The sequence below is a fragment of the Mirounga leonina genome, unplaced genomic scaffold, assembly GCF_011800145.1.
Source record: "Mirounga leonina isolate KUSES-001 unplaced genomic scaffold, KU_Mleo_1.0 Mir_54, whole genome shotgun sequence".
Taxonomy (NCBI): Eukaryota; Metazoa; Chordata; class Mammalia; order Carnivora; family Phocidae; genus Mirounga; species Mirounga leonina.
In genome coordinates, this window is record NW_023270812.1 from 9,314,580 (window position 1) to 9,330,672 (window position 16,093).

Sequence of the window (16,093 nt, forward strand, 5' to 3'; positions counted from 1 at the left end):
CTCTTTGCACCATGTGGCTGCCACTGCCCCCTTGCATAGCCAGAAAAACACTGTTTGGTTTATTTAAATATTAATTCCCTGAATCTGGGTCACACTTAGAAACTCAAACGTGCCAAGATCCTGCCTGTCTTCTACATGTAAAATCAGTCTCTCCAGGCAGAGTCGAAAGCCCCTTTAGAAAGGGCCGTGTGCCTCAGGCTCCCCGGGTTCCCTGGCCATGCCCTCCAGAACCCTCCACCCAGGCTCCTCTTACGCCCTCAGGTCAGTCCTGGAGTCCTGCCGGCCTGCCAGGGGGCGGGCACTCGGGTGGACCCTAGGAGGACAAGACCCTGGTGGCAGCCTTCAGAGCTTCACAGAGCAGCTGGCTACAGAGGGCTGCAAGTTTTCTGTGAGGTGGGCTCCCAGTGCCGTGGCCGCGGGACCCCAAGGGACTGTCCACGCCCTCGAAGTCCAGCCCTTCCCCAGCAGCCCCTGCTGGTACCTGGGCTGGGCAGGAGCCACAGTGCAGACGGGAGCCGCTTTCATTTCCCAGTTCTATCCGGGCAGCGGTTTATCCAAAAAATATTCTTCTAATACATTTGTCAATAAATCATCTGATTTAGGCTATACCTACATGTGAGCGGCAATAAGATCTAGTAGTTATGGCATCGAGAAAAACTTTGAAGGAGCAAATTGCTGAGGAGAACTACGTCCCGCCTGTATGGCAAACACAGTACCCTAAACACTCAGCTCTGGCACGGAGTTTTAGGTTCACACTCAGTAAGTGTGAACTTCGTGCGAACTGGGATCCGTGCATGGCCCAGAAATCACAGGTGGACTCGAAGGAAGCCCGAGCGTGGACTGAGCCTCGGGCAACGATAACTCAGGGGTCAATGAAGTAACTAATAAGTGAGCAATGCTGACTTTTAGAAACACTTCTTCCAAGAAGAAGGTAGCAGGAGGAGAAGAATGAAGGGGGGGAAATCGGAGGGGTAGACGAACCATGGGAGACGATGGACTCTGAAAAACAAACTGAGGGTTCTAGGGGGGAGGGGGGTGGGAGGATGGGTTAGCCTGGTGGTGGGTATTGAGGAGGGCACGTTCTGCATGGAGCACTGGGTGTTATGCACAAACAATGAATCATGGAACACTTCATCTAAAACTAATGATGTAATGTATGGGGATTAACATAAGAATAAAAAAAAAGAAAGAAACACTTCTTCCTCTCCTTTGGGAATTTTCAAAACCCCTCAGCCTTATTTCTCTTAACCTCTACGGTCCACGACACCACTATAACGCCGCCTTACTGGCCGAGCTCCAATGGGCCGGCCACCCGTAACTCTCAGCAAGCAGGGGTTCTGAGGATCAATCAAGCTCCAACAAGTAGCATCAAAACAAGGATTCAGCCACTAGATGGAGAAATTGCCCCAGTCAAGCACAAAGCACCATTCCAGTTCTCTGCTGGAAACACAAGCAGTAAAGATATTTATAAACGCCATGTTGTCCAAACACGTAAGCTGTAACTTTTGTCAATTCATCTGATGTGCTTTTGTTTGAATTGCTCCAATCGGGTAGACATCTCATGTTCATCTTTACTGCTTTATGTTGTCATCATCCACGGTTCAGTGCTGTCTACCTACATCTCGAAAATCATTTGTCCTCTTTTGCATTTTTGTGGTAATTAGCATTGAGTAAATACATGCAGATTTCACTTCCCATTCTGCAGCTCACTTGAGAAAGTACCAAGGTTCACAACAGATTAAAATGCCCCTTTGGGACAAGGTCTTCCCAAAATCTCGCCCAAAAAAAGAGGAGTCTGAATACTAACTAGACCAACCAAATTTGGATATTGCCTTTATTTTGCAGAAAATGTTTCCTGCTGATTGTCTTTGGCTACTTAAAAGAAAAATATAAACAATCCTAGGTTTAACAATACAAGAGATTAACTACCTATGCTCAAAATAAACACATTCTAGTGGGCAGAGCAGGCAGATCTGCGTTTCTACTACAATCTGCTGTCCTCAGCTTTGATAGGATTCTGTCCTTCACAGCAGCGTCCACTGTGGCAGGCGCCGCCAAGGGCCTGGAAACCAGCCCCGCGCAACAAGGAAGAGAATTAAGTGTGCTTTTTCTCTTGCTCAAGTAGGACTGGTGGGGTTTACGGACTCCGATGTGCCAAGTCACCTACGGGCCGTAGGAGAAACAAACAAAAAGTTTCCGGACCCTAGCAAATCATTTTTATTGTGAATCGTGGTAAGTCTGGCCAGCCGCGTGGCTTCCAGGCCCAGTTCACCTGTGGGCATCGGCGGCCCCAGACGGTGGGCACGCACTCCTGGGGAACAGGAGAACACGGATCCCTCCCATTTTAAAGGGAGGGTGATAGGGCCTGTTTCCTTCCCTGGACACGCGGGCTGCCACTTTGTACCCGGGGATCAACCGAATCCACACTGGAGGCCCCACACAGAAGTCCTGCGTCTGCCACAACGCAGGCCTTGCTTCACATGGAAGGTGGTGACACGGGAGTCCACGAGGCTATGAGGCGGGCTTGGGCCGACGCATCGTACTGGCTGTCGGGAATGTCTGTGGCCGTGGGGGCCCCTTCGTACAGCGGGGATCCCGAGGAGGAGGAGGCCTGGGCCGGGTGGGTGAGAGGCGCAGCGTGCGAGGGGGAGCCCCGAAAGAACTGCGCCCCCAGCCCGTTGGACATGGCCGCCGTCTGGGCCCCGGGCGTGATGGTGCCATTGCTCACAGACCACAGGCTGGGGTATTGGCTGCAAGGGGAAAACCGAGACACTCAGGCAAGCAGAGGTGGAGCGAGGCTCGGGACCAGCGCACAGGGGACGCGAACACCGAGACCTCCCGCTCGCGATCACCACCCGGACGGGGTCTTCCCAACAGGCCGTGGGCTCTCAAGCACACCCTGAGGCCCCACAGAAGCTACTCTCCTGTCTGACAACAAGAAACAAAATTGCAGGCCCTGCGTGCAAAGGCTGGGTGCGGTTCACGGCTCCTGCCAGAGCGCCAGCCCTTCCTGCTGCCAACCGCTCCAGGCCGGTCGTCTGGCGCTCTCGTTCAGAACCCCAAGCCCCCGGACCCCCCGAATCAGAGGTTTCGGGGGTGTGCCTACGTGTCTGTGCTAATTAGCACGCCCGCCCCGCCCCGCTGCTGGGGTTCTGGCCGTGGAAACAGCGCCTTCCTGGAACATTAAGGTACAAAAGGCGCTCGCTGCAGGCTCTGCCCCGCGCTCTGTGCTGCGCAGTAACACGCAGGCCGGCGGGATGCGGTGCGGGACCAGCAGCCGGGAGCTAGCCGTGGACGCACACCCGGTCCTGCCCTGCACGGGCCGCGTCGGTCGGTACCCGGCCTGCGGCCAGGTTCGAGCCCGCTTCCCGATGCATGGAGGAAGCAGCTAGAAACAAGTGCGAAGCCCTTCAGTCTAGCAACGCAGATTTAAACAGCATCCAACTATGCTAAAATTGCTCTGAGAAAATGTCTTTCCCTCACTCCATACTGTGCGGTATTGTTCACCAAGCCCTGTTCTGTATTTCAGATGTATTTGACCTCAAAAACGAACCTGAGTTGAACGAAGCAGTTTACTATCCCCATTTCACAGAGAGAGGAAACAGCTCTGAGATGCCCCATCAGAATGGGACCGCAATGGGACTATGGGGTCCCCAAGGCCGGGTGTTTGTAACCTGCAGGTTAGTCCATTTATGTGCAGGTTTCCGAGCGACCTTCGGGCCCTTGAATTGTTGGCTGCCTTGTGCACTGTTTGCTTTATTTTTTAAGAGAAGACAATTAGATTCTAATTATAAAGGAATTGTTTCTGAGACAAAAGAATTAAAATCTTGGGCATATTTTGGTATTCTATATACAATAAATTGCACTGCTTTCGTAGTCAGGATAACTTGTTTACAGATTCACTCTGCTCTGAGCCAACAACTTGTTAAATCATTTAATATCTCTGAGCCTGTTTCTTCAGAAAATGAAAGTTGACTTTCAGCTTTGACTTAGTTTTTTATAATAATCCTATGAAAAACAGCAATACATTTACCAATCAGCTTGATTTTTAAGCCAATCTCCCTGTACATTATTTTCAAGCTAATAATAAAATATTCATTTTTCTTTACTAGTTACCAGCATATATGTTAAGGACTTTGATCCTGTATCCACAGAAAAGCCAACACATTTTTTCCCCTCAATTTAATAGCTCTTGTCAAAAATGGTTCTAGAAACATTTCTTCAAATTTCACCTGCTGACCCCAACAGCTCTGTAAAGACAGGCCGAAGCTGGGGTTATATAACATATTTTTTCTTGTAGAAACGAGGCTCAGAGAGTTTAAGAGACGTGTCCTCTATAGGAACTAGTAAGTGCCAGAGCCGGGATGGGGGCCCTGGCTTCCCTCTGTTACAGCCCAGCTCCATGCATGCCACCCCGAGGGGGCCACTGGTCCTCCCAGAAGTCAGACTGGAACAGTAACCCAGGGTCATGTAACCTGGGATCCCGGGTTAGTGACGCAACTACCAATAACAGCCAGCCGCCCACAGGTGAAGGGGCAGAATAAAAACCAATGGATGGAGATGGCATGATGTCACACTCAGGGTCCCAGGACAGTGCGCATCATGTCCAGACATACATTACCTAGAGCCGGTAGGTGGACCGGCGCTGTGGCTCATGGGGAGCATGCTGGTATGGGCAGGTGTCCCAAGGCTGGGCCAACTGTCATGGGATTGGAGCATGGACAAACATGCAGATGGATTGTCAGAATAGGCTGTGGGCGAAGAAGGCGTCGTTAGCTGGCGGGGAGGCGGTCTTCCAGGAGCAACAGAATGCAGTGAAATACTACCAACAACTGGCACCACCCAACACCGAAAACAAAATGAGTCTGGGATATGGAACAGAAGACTACCCAAGCCAGTGGGTTAAGGGTCTGCCTTCGGCTCAGGTCATGATCCTGGGGTCCTAGGATCGAGCCCCGCATTGGGCTCCCTGCTCTGCGGGGAGTCTGCTTCTCCCTCTGCCGCTCCCCCTGCTCCTGCTCTCTCTCTCTCTCTCTCAAATGAATAAATAAAACATCTTTAAAAAAAAGAAGACTGTCCGTTGGCCTGTTTAACTGGTCATCAAAGGCAAATATTTATGGCCAAATGTATGTATTAGAAAATAAATTCTAGTAAACCCAAGCTTTTTCTTTATCTTCAGATCAATAGATGCCCTGTAGAAAGGGATCCTACGATCACTTGATTGGGGATTAATTATCCTCAAAAATAAACATAAGCATAACTTTAACCTGCCTTTTCCCAAAATATTATTTCTTAAGAGATGAAAAGACCTTAAAAACCATTACTCCGGGCAACACTAAAATATGATCTTCTAGCCTCAGAGTCTAGCCACTGCTTCAACAAGACCCCATGACTATTTCTTCATCAATAAGGTCCTTTCATTTCAAAGCAGCTTTAATTGCTTAATTGTTTTATGGTGTTCATTAGCTGTGTTCCTCCTTTTAGAGCCAACAAAATTAAGTCTGGGCGTACGTGGTGTTAGAGGAAGTTAGATAAAGGGATCTCAGCGGTCCAGCCCTGTGTTCATAGTCCGTAAGCACGCATCGGGATCACTGGAAGCCTGCTGATTGCGCCCGCCTGGGCCGGTTCCGAGGTGATGCTGCTCCAGGCACCACACGTGGAGAAACGTGCTTCGTGGATCAGTGGGAGTCACGGAAAATCGTGCGTGGGTCTAGTTAAGCCAGTAATTCTTATACCTGGCTGACCCAACACCATCACTTTAGAGAGGTTCATAAACGATCCAAACCTGGGCCCCTAGAGATGGACCCACAGTTGTAGGGTGAAAAAGTTCCAGCAGTGACTGAGTACATTCGGCACCACAGCCCCTGGTCTGGACCTCTCGGCGGCTGAGCCAGCGGCCACAGCTTGGACCTGAAATAAAGGTCCCTCTTGAGCCCACCAAAGAACTGGCCTGGGTGTGTGTTCCAGAAGAGGTTCTCCTACCCTGATCTCTGGAATCCATCCTACAGAGGCCTTTCCTGCAGTGGTCTTCCATCCACCCCCATACCCCAGGCGGACTTTGACTTAGGACTTACTTGGAGAATTATTCCGATGTGCATAAGGGTTGGGGTAGGGGGATGGCCGGTGGTTCCTCAGGGCGGGGTACCTTTCACAGCCGTGCGTGGAGGGAAGTGAGAGGGGCCCTCCGAACTGAGGGTGGGGGGTGGCAGGTGGGCACAGGCTGCTGGTTCCAGGGATGAGCCACCCCCCTGCTGTGGGAAAAGAATGCTGAGTAACTGGCATTTGCATTACCTCCATTATTTAAAGGACAGGAGAGCTGAGACCTGGAATTGGTGGGTCTCTTCCTGAGGGGTCCCCGATGAAGTGAGGACGCATAGTGTCTTGCACTGAGTCCCCAGTCCAAGTCTTAAGGCATCTGGGCCTCAGCTCCACATGAGAGGCCACAGGTTGACCAGGGTTTCCAAACCCACGGGGCACCTGAGGAGAGCTGGGGGACCCCAGCCTCAGCCAACGCCCACTGCTTCCTCAACCTGTCTTATTCAAACCTGCCAGAATCTTCCCAGGCCCATCAGCTTCCAAGCCCTACCTCCTGAGCATGAAAAAACATAGAAACACAAAATTCAGAGCCAGATGCGCCGGGGACACACGGGGCAAGTCACGTGCGTGGTGCCCCCCTACCCCCGTTGGCCTGCTCCTACCACCTCACCACGACGGGGAGCTGTGTCCTGGCTAGACGTGTGTTGTTTTCTGCCCACTTTTCTTCTGCTTTAGGCTCACCTTCTCCCCACTGTGCACATCCATCAGAAAAATCACTCTGATGTTACCCTGCCTGCCTCTCACACTCTAATCTCTTCTCCATTGCCTGCTTTTAAGTCTGTTGTTGTTGCTTTTAATTCAGGAAAGCAACCTCTAAGAGGACAACTACTCTGGCTATAACTTCCAAACGACAAACAATGCTTCAGACAACACTGAAATGAGAGAAAGGTCCGGATCTGCCCACAAAGCCTGCCCCCCATCAAATGCCCGAGTGATGGCAGCCCACGAGCCACTTTAGGAGAGCTGTTTGTTAAATCAGCCCAGAAGATGATTAACAAAGAAACAGAGGACAGAAAACGAGTGTCCGCAGAATGTGCCATGTTGGTCCCCGCGGCCCCTGGAAGTGGCAGCAAGCACTAACTTTTCTCTCCCGATAATGTCAGTTATTTAAATTCCAAGCCCCTTCCCTGCATAGAGAGGAGAGCCACACAAAACTTTGTCTCCTAACAGACACTGCTCCCTAGACCTGCACCACTTTGCTCTGGCTCGTGGAACTCGGAAAGGAAGCCGGACTTAAAGCACTTTCCCCATCCTACAAGCCACTGTCCCCACCACCAAAACCAGCCGGAGTTGCTGGGCCGCTCCTGGAACTGAAATGGGCTACGGGAAAAACCACATCTGCTCACAAGCATCCTTCCAAAGGTGGTCCTTCGTCCGCCATCATTAGTAACGAGAGAAACCATCTCAAAGTGGCTGTAACGAGCTGGCTTCTCCACTTGCCCAACAGAGCAGAGTCTAAACCCACCAAGATCTCAACCATCTGACACAGCCACGGTGGGAGCTGCCTCGGAGCCAAACAACCGAGCCCAGGTAAGTTCTCCCCTGGCTTCTCTGTCAAGAGTCCCAAGTGCCAGATGCGCATCCACAGCCCTCAGGTAGAGCAGAGGTTGAAGACAGTACTAACATAGCTCCAACATCATGGGCCCACGTTGGGCGGTCTGCTCCCCAGCCACACTCAGAAACCCGCTGTCGGCTGCATCCCCAGCTCTGGCTCTCAGCAGCCTAGTCCCGGAAGCAAGGGACGTGGGGACAGAACGCAACAAACCGTACATTGGGAGTACCCAGACTGCTGGCTGTCTCCAGGTTCTTCCATCATATCTTTGTGATCACTTCTGTCAAAAAAGTGTATTGAGTCGTCAAAAAGGAGAACATTCAGAAAATAGCATTTGCAGCAATATTTCCTCTTTCTGCATATTTCTTTGCCCAAAGGGTATAGTTAGAATTCTCTCACCTTTCCTTCGCATCAAGGAAAGCTTTTGCAAATGGATTGTATTTAATTTTAAGAGCCGTGATCTGAAAAAAAAAAAGAAATCACATTGACTGGCACATTGTCCATTAGCCAGAGGATTTAATTCAGTCCCGAGAAACTGGGAAACATCAGTACCCCCTCCTTTAAATATTTAAACATAAGCAGACTTTCTTCCAGGTCTATTTTTCTATTTGGGCCTGAAGTGGCTGAGTAATTGTAATATTTAACAAAGAACAGTACATTTATGGAAGTTTTTAAATGCTGCTTTTCTGAGTGGAATTCACAGTGAGTTTAACCTACTGCTGACAACATTCTGTGTGCATAAATCACCCAAACATGGCTCAAAACATTACCTGAATCTGCTTAGGAAATAGTGATTTGCTCCTTTTAGTTGGCACTCAACACTGACAACTTAACCAGCTAATCACAAAATGTCTGTACTTTGGGGTCAGACTTAGAGATTTACAGGCATTAACCGGTATTTTGTATCTAGATGACCCTTCACACTGCCCAGGTTTGGAGGGTTGCCCCCCACCCTTTCAGGAAGATCTCCAAAGATTGCCTCTCTCACTCATCTTGTTCTCAAGAAATTCTTATAGAACTTAACCTAAATATTTTGTTCTTTTCACTCAGAGAATTTAGGAGATGGTTCTAGTTTTATAGACACTTTAACAGAGAATTAAAAGAGAAATGCTTAAACAGGCACACATTTTAAAATTTCTCCCCTCTGTCCCAATTTTATGGTCATAGTAGATTATTTGAAAAGGCATAACTTTTCAGTCTAAAGTACACCAACACACGGGATGTCCGCATTCTTTGGGACCTCCCAGGGGGCACATGCCCGCCCGGCCGCTCACCTCCTCGTTCTGATAAGCGGTCACTGCGATGAACTGGGTCTCTGGGAAGCAGTGGCTGGTGATCATGCGCTGTGCGCCCCCAACTCTCACTATGTGGATCCGAGGCTCGTACTTGTGCAAGGAGTTCAACATGATCTGAGGGAAGCACACAGACAAGACCTTCAGATAACGAGACATCCATTTGCCCTGCTGTTGAGAAGAAAAATACATCCAAGGTGCAGAAAATGCTGTAGCTCACAAGAAAGTGTCTTTACTGTTGAAGTTGGTGGGTTTCCCCTCAGGTGCTGCTTCCCACACTGCTTTAAGGAAAGGAATGTGAGGTGCTACACACCATTAAAGGGAATGAATGCCCATCGGGAAATCCTTTGACCGGGTACAAGAACGTCCTAATGCTTCCAGGATGGCTAGAGACATCTTTAAAAGCCTGAGCTTGTTTGCGCCTTGCTTGAACATGGGGCCTCCCAGTAAAAAATCCCCCAAGTAAAGACATTCTTAGAAGAAAACAAATTTACAAATCTGTTCAGACCACGCAGCAAACACGATGGCATATATTTAGCTGGAAAGTGACCGCTTACCATCAAGGCTGATATTTTCTCTGCCTCTAGGTAAGGTGAAGAAGACTTGAATGCAAAAGTTCCCCAAAGCCTGAGACCTGCTGAGCCTCAAAGGTGAAGCTCTGCACCCTCCCCGGCGCTACCCCCTTGGTGTTACCATCATCAGTTTACTATAAACAACACTGAAGGCTTAATTGAGGAAGGCTGTGGCAGTTTCTCCAGGACAGATGTCACCTCCTGCGCAAGCACAGTCCCTTCCACCACGCCGAAGGTGCAGACCCGGCCTCTCCTGGCGCTGTCCCTGCCCACCCCCCCACGCCCCGCGGGCTTCATCACACCTACCTGACCCCCTCCATTGAGCTTGTTGGTGAGCTTGACTTTGCTGAAGGAGACGGGCGCCTTCATCCAGTGGGCCCCGAAGTTGGGCGAGTCGGGGTGGATGTAGACGCAGCTGGGCGCCTGAGGCTCAGGCTTGCCCCCCGGGACCCACTCTCCGTTCACGTACTTCCAGCGGTGGTTGTCGGCAGCCACGAAGTCCAGCAAGAAGGAGTACATGGCGTTGGGGTCCAGGCCAGACACGTTCACCTTCAGCACCGGGAACATCCTCCTGCAAAGGAAGGAGTGCAGCCAGAGGACCCCGGATCTGAGCCTTTAGACCTTTAGACCTAAGGCACAAAGCTTGGGACAGAGGCATCTGTCACTGTGGGGCAAAGAGAAGCCTTCCCAGAGCCCCCCACAAGTCCCCAGCGTCCTCCACACTATCCCACCGCCCCCGGAGGCAGGGTCCCAGAGGACCTGGCCGAGGGTTCCCGCGAGCCGGCAAGACGCGGGTCTGCGAGACTTCTCCCAAACTTCCGCGGAGAAAACCCCAGAGAGTGACAATGAGGGGACACAGGGCTCTGTCCCCGAACCGAGCGGAAAGGAGCAAGAAGACCCCCACTGGGAGAAAACCTCGGACAGCGGGAAAGTTTCCCCCAGGCCTCCGGAACGCCTGGCGCACGCCGAGCTCCGGGCGCGCCTACCTGCCGTTCTTGGTCACGATCATCTCGTTGGTGAGCTCCTTGAAGCGCAGCCACAGCTCGCTCTCCTCGAGGCCCACGCGCAGCTCGCGCTCCGTGGGGTCGCCCTTCTCGCTGCCCGCCTGCAGCTCGCTCTCCACGGCGCTCAGCAGGTGGTCCACTCGGTACTGCAGGCTCTTCGCCGCGCTCTCGGCGCCGGGGGAGCTCATCCTCCCGCCCGCCCCCTCCCCACCGCCCCCCGAAGCCCCGGCTCGCTACGCGAGAGCCACCTTCACCCCCGGCGGCGGCCGCTTTCCCGAGACGGCGCGGGGCTCCCAGCACTGGCCCCAGAGGAGGGCGCGGACCGAGATCTGGGGGGAGGGGGCGGGGGGAGGGGTGGGGGGGAGGTTATTCCACTTGAACTCCCGCGAGGCACGGCTAGAGTAGGTCTCTGCGGAGAGAAACTGCGTCCCCTCCCATAAATAGAGCGGCGGCCGCGGCGGAGGGGGCCGGCGGATTGGGCCGCGCGCCCTTTGAAGTGCGGGGGCAGCTGCCCATTGGCCGCGCGCGGCCATTTCAGACCCGACCGGCGGGCTGGGGCGCCCGGGGGCCCACAATGGGCTCCCGCGCCTGTTTCCTGTAAATCCCGGGCCGGGCCCAGCGCGCCGCGGCCCAGCCCCGACACCTCCGCCCTCCCCCAAATGTTTGCACCTCCATCAAAGCGGCGGGGCGGGCCGCGGGCGCGGTGGGGGTGGAGGAGCCGGGCGCCCGAGCTCGCCCCGGCCCGCACGTCCCCGCGGGGCTGCCGGGCCGCCGGCGACGCGCCCCGCCTCTCCCATGGGTGCCGGCCTGGACCGCACCGCGGGCTCACCCGCGCCCGGCCGGAGGCCCTCGGCGCCCCGCCGGCGCCCGGCGAGCCCAGCCCCGCTGAGGGGCGCGCGCCGTCGGCTTCGCCCGGGTCCCGCTGCTCTCGCTCCCTGGAAGGCTCAGCGCTCCACCGAGCGGAGTCGCGCCCCGACACGTCCCTCGCCCCGCGGCACTGCAGGTGTCTCCGCCAACACCTAAGCCCGTGCACCAGCCCACCCCGGCGCCCCCTGTTCCCGCGCCTCGCCGGTGTGGAAGGGGGAGCCCCGCGCCGGGAGCCTCTGCCACAGGCTGGGCTCCGCGCCCACAGAGGAAAATACTCAAAAATCAACAAAACGAGCCCTTGTAAGAAGTTTTCCCGCTTCCTGTGTAAAAGCAGGACTTTGATGACGAGGTTTGCGCGTGCACTCAGTGTGACCTGGGAGTTTGCGTGGCTTCTGTGGGCTGATCTTTGTTTCTGTGGGAGGTGGGCGTGGGAAGGCGCTGGCCAGGGTGCCCTCCCGAGAGCGGGATTTGGGGTGCGCCTCCCCGCCGGGCCCCGGCCAGCCGCCGCGCCCGGGGGTGTGGGGAGCGGGTGGTTTATTACCTTTCGGTGAGAACCTCCGCGAGGAGAGCGAAGGAAAGGTGACAATGAGCAGGAAATAGTTCAATAGGGTCTCTTTAAACAGTAACATTCCTCCCAAAACGGGAGCCCAGGAAGAGAGAAGGAAGTAGAAGCTCCGAGCGCTGGCTGCGGAGAGAAACTGGGTCCCCTCCCATAAATAGAGCGGCGCTGCGGCGGAGGGGGCCGGCGGATCGGGGCCCCTTGCCCACCACTCTCGCCCAAGCGTGGGGTTCCAGGCTGCTTCCAGGTCTTCTTCGCGCGCACCGCACCCCCTTCCCCCCGCCCTGTGGGAACAGCCAGTGCATCGGGCGGGGCGCCCCGTCCAGGACAGCCCCGCGCCCTAGCTAGGGGGCTCTCCCGGAAGGACTTGGATTGTGCGCCCCGGCTACCCCGTTCCTGCCCGCGCCTGGCCGGGCTCGCTCGGGAGTCTGGAAGCGCGGGGCGAGCCGCTGGAGGGATACCGGCCGGAGGCGGAGGAGCGCGGGCCTCCGCCTTCCCGGAGCCAGCCCAGCGATAAAGGGGGACGCCTGCTGCCCCGCGGGTGGAGGGAGAAGCTTGCAGGGCTGATTTTCCGCCCCTCTCCAAATGGGTACTGAAGAGTCGGGAAGGCCGGCGCGCCTCCATACTGTCGGCATTTCTCAGTTTCTTTTGTTGTCTCAGATGCTTGGGATACCCAAGGGGATGACCCGAGGGGGGAGTTTTTCTTCTGGAAAGAGGCACCAAAAGGACCTCATTTGCCCCTGACACCCGGACCCTCCTGAGTCGCCCTCCATCCGGCTCTTCAGGGGCCATGGGATTTGGAGGGCTTGTGAGTGCGTCTTTCCTAAGAGAATAAAAGTGTCTCAGAGGTCATTTCTGGGCCTAAGACCGCCTGAGCTTCCTCCGCCCTTGGAATAAAGGGGGAAAGCTGGCTGTGAGGTGAGGGGGGAAGGGTGGGTCCCCAGTGGTGATTGAGGGTCTCTAAAACCAGGGTCCAAAGCTACGAGTCCAACACCCCCTGCCCTAAGACTCCAGCTGTCTCGCGCTGACCGTTTTGGGGTCGTTTTCCCAAAATCCAAAAGAGCTCGCCAACGCCAGAGGACTTTCAGATCATTCCAGAGCCGTGGCTCTAATTTCAGTTGGCTCCCCTAACAGCGTGGGCACGACCAAATAAGAACAAAACTCCATCGGAAAAGAATGTTAAATTTCAAACGTTTGCAATGACATTTTTCCCCTCCGCGAAGAAAAGTCCCAAGTGTTCGAGAACACCCCCCAGAAATTTAGCCCCACTTGCTGGCCGAGCTAGAGGCTGGGAGTAACTGACCGTGTGTCCCTCTGGGGCTCTGCAGGCCTTCACTACCTGTTCTTTGCCCCCACCTTTCTGTGCCTCATTTTCTGGATCTTTGTTCCCTGGTTCTCAGGGCAAGCGCCTGCACTCTCCAGCCTTTTCAATGAAGGCTGCAGTGCATGACAGTTTACAGCCAAAAACTTCCTCAGGCCCAGCTGTAAAGAATTCCCGGCTGGTAACAATGTGCCTCCTTGGGAGGGAGGCGGCGCTCCCAGCTCTTTCTCCCGCAAGGTCTGTCTCTGCCTGGGAAGCCAGCCATTCGAGTGAAATACCCAAAAGGGCCAATGGCTGGACCTCAGGATGCAGATGGTCATCCCCAAAATAACCTGGCAAACCCTTTACCAGAAATCTCCCCCACCACACACACACGCACACACGCCCCTCAATTCCCAGAGAGGCAGTTTTCCCCAGGCCCAACCCTTCCCAAGCAATAAAACCATCTGTCTTTTAGGAGCAGGCACCCATGATGCCCTAACAGGCTCAAGGCCAGGGGGTCAGGGGACACACTGGGGGACCCTTCTTTGCTGGGAGAAACACTACATTTATTTTCTGATTCTATACTTTGCACTCCGTGTAGAATATACTGTGTGTCACGCAGACACGTAGTGTGTGTGTGACCATAAAAACCTCAGGCCTGAATCACGGGTCACATGTTAGTGGGTTTTCCTCGCCTTTGTTCATTTTGTCCTTCTACCGAGCTCAGTCTCCCAACCCGGGAAGCAGAGCTGCCAAAGGCGTCGGCAAGTCCTAAAACTAAGACCATGAAGGAAGGGCGCTTCCTAGCAAGTCATTTCTGTCACCAGTTGGTCAGTTTGTCTCCCATTGAATGAAACCCAGTTCATTTTAGTATCGGTTTTAAGGCTGTGTCACGTAATTCTTTGGACTCTTCACCCTTAAAATGTTTTCAAGGCCGTTGGGTTGCTTGGGGTGCCTCTGGTCTGCGGAAAACACACAGCCCGGCGTCAGGCCGTCAAGCAGGCGCCACACAGCCTCCTCAGCGGCGGGCACCCCCTCAGCCGCGGGCACCCCTCAGCCACGGGCATCCCCTCAGCAGCAGGGACCCCCTCAGCGGCGGGCACCCCCTCAGCCGCGGCCCGGCTGACTGTCAGCTGCAGAGAGCCCGGAAGCCGGGTCCCCCCTCACTAGACGCTCTGTGTGGCACGGGACGCCGCATGGTTTCCTGACAGTTGACACATTAAAAGCAAACAGACATGCGGGGCGAGAGGCTCATGCCTGGGCCATCCCGAACCTTCCAAGTCCGAACGGCAGCTGCCGGCCCTTCGGACTCCAGGCGGCAGAGGCGAGCTCGGGGGGCAGCCGGCCTGCCCCCCTGCTGGGGCGGGGAGCTGCAGCGTGTCCCGTGTGGACACCTCGTTTCGTCCACCCCTGGGGCGTGGGCTTCTTCACGGTGTGTAAGTGGGGTCCCGTTTCCTGACCTCCCTTGAATGCAGGCGGAGCCTTTCCACGGTCCGGCCGGCCGTGGCCCGGATTGCCGTGGCTGTCGCCGTCGTCCGGTCTTCCTCGGGGCTCCCTGAGGCCCCCCGGCCCCACGCCTGCTCCGTTTGCCTGCGTGCTCCCGCGGCTGTGGCCCCGGGCCTCTCTGCACACAGTAAGTGGCTTGTGACGTGTCCACCAGCCTCCGTGGCCCTTTGATTCTACTGCGTGGGACGGAGAGCTCACTTCTGCGCGGCCCTCCCTCCCCCAGGTCACCGGTCCTGGCCGCACTGGCCTCTGTGGGCCTCCCGCTCCTCGAGGCTCTGCTCCTGCTCCCCAGAGGCCACAGCTTTCGGGGCCTCACCGAGAAGGTCCAGCAGTCTTCTGGATTTATCGTCTGCTTCCGGTAGTTCCCTCTGCCCTGAGGCCGCTTCTCCTCGGATCCCTACAGATAATCCCATCACCCTTCGCCCTCGACTCTTGGCCTCAAGTGATTCCCTTACCCTGCTCACTCGCCCCGCACTGGGCGGCCCGCGGCTGGCTCTCCGTGGCCGGCTCTCCGTGGCCGGCTCTCCGTGGCCCTGCTGCGGCGGACGCCGTCACGCCCTAAACACAGGCGAGACGCAGGCTCCGACCACTCACCGCGACGCCAGGTCTCAGCCTGTGGTGGGGACTCGACGGGTCCCCGCTGAGGGACGGGCTTGGCAAAACTGAAATGCAGCCTGGAGGGTGTGTCCAGGAGGAGCAGGGGCCACTGTCCCCAGATCCACCTGGACACACGCTCGGGAGCATCGTCACGACGCAGGCCGCACCGTCAGCCAACACTCACTAAAATGCACGAGCCTGGTCTTTTTTCAGTCGCACACGCGTGGATTCAGTCAGTTGTCTCAAAGACGTTACAGGGGGAGTCCCTGTGGACATTGTGTATAAAATGAGGCCCAAAGAACGAACAGAAATTAACTCTTCCAGAGGAAGCAGTGAGTGTGAAGGGGATAGGAGCCTCCCTCCAGGCTTAGAATTACGCCGCAAATCCTGACGGGAGACTCCACTTAGTATCGAGGTGATGATTATATGCATAGCACCGTGGGGCCGTCTTGCTCCTTTCTTTGTATCTTCTCTATACCTACACCTACATTTTGGAAAACCCCATTTTGGTACCAAATGATATATGAGGTCTCAAATCTATTCCCTGGGAAGGACCCACGCCTGGCCAGCCCTGATTTCCACCATCGCTCGTCAGCAGGAAGGGCGGACCTTAGGGCCGAATCCTCCGGGGTTGTGATCGTTGCTCCGACGAGGGCTGGTGCAGCGGCCGGGGCTGAGCTCACAGACCTGACGTCTGTCTGAGGGAGCAGAGGCAGCCTGGGGGGTGCGGGCCGGGGACAGGGCC

The 16,093-nt window shown here is 55.1% G+C and overlaps 1 protein-coding gene across 3 annotated transcripts; it reads right to left on the bottom strand.

Moving 5' to 3' along the window:
* Window positions 1–2,476: 2,476 nt before the first annotated feature.
* TBXT (T-box transcription factor T) lies at window positions 2,477–10,704 on the bottom strand. Of its 3 annotated transcripts, none has more exons than XM_034991950.1 (8): window positions 10,499–10,704; window positions 9,819–10,083; window positions 8,923–9,057; window positions 8,048–8,109; window positions 7,867–7,928; window positions 6,075–6,248; window positions 4,622–4,751; window positions 2,477–2,750 (listed from the first exon to the last, which is right to left on the bottom strand). In XM_034991950.1, exons 1-8 carry the CDS (start codon window positions 10,702–10,704, stop codon window positions 2,477–2,479), a joined length of 1,308 nt encoding a protein of 435 aa, XP_034847841.1. The 3 variants fall into 3 exon arrangements, with proteins under 3 accessions (XP_034847841.1, XP_034847842.1, XP_034847844.1); XM_034991951.1 differs by having other exon boundaries at window positions 6,075–6,251; XM_034991953.1 differs by lacking the exon at window positions 6,075–6,248.
* Between the last annotated feature and the right edge of the window lie 5,389 nt (window positions 10,705–16,093).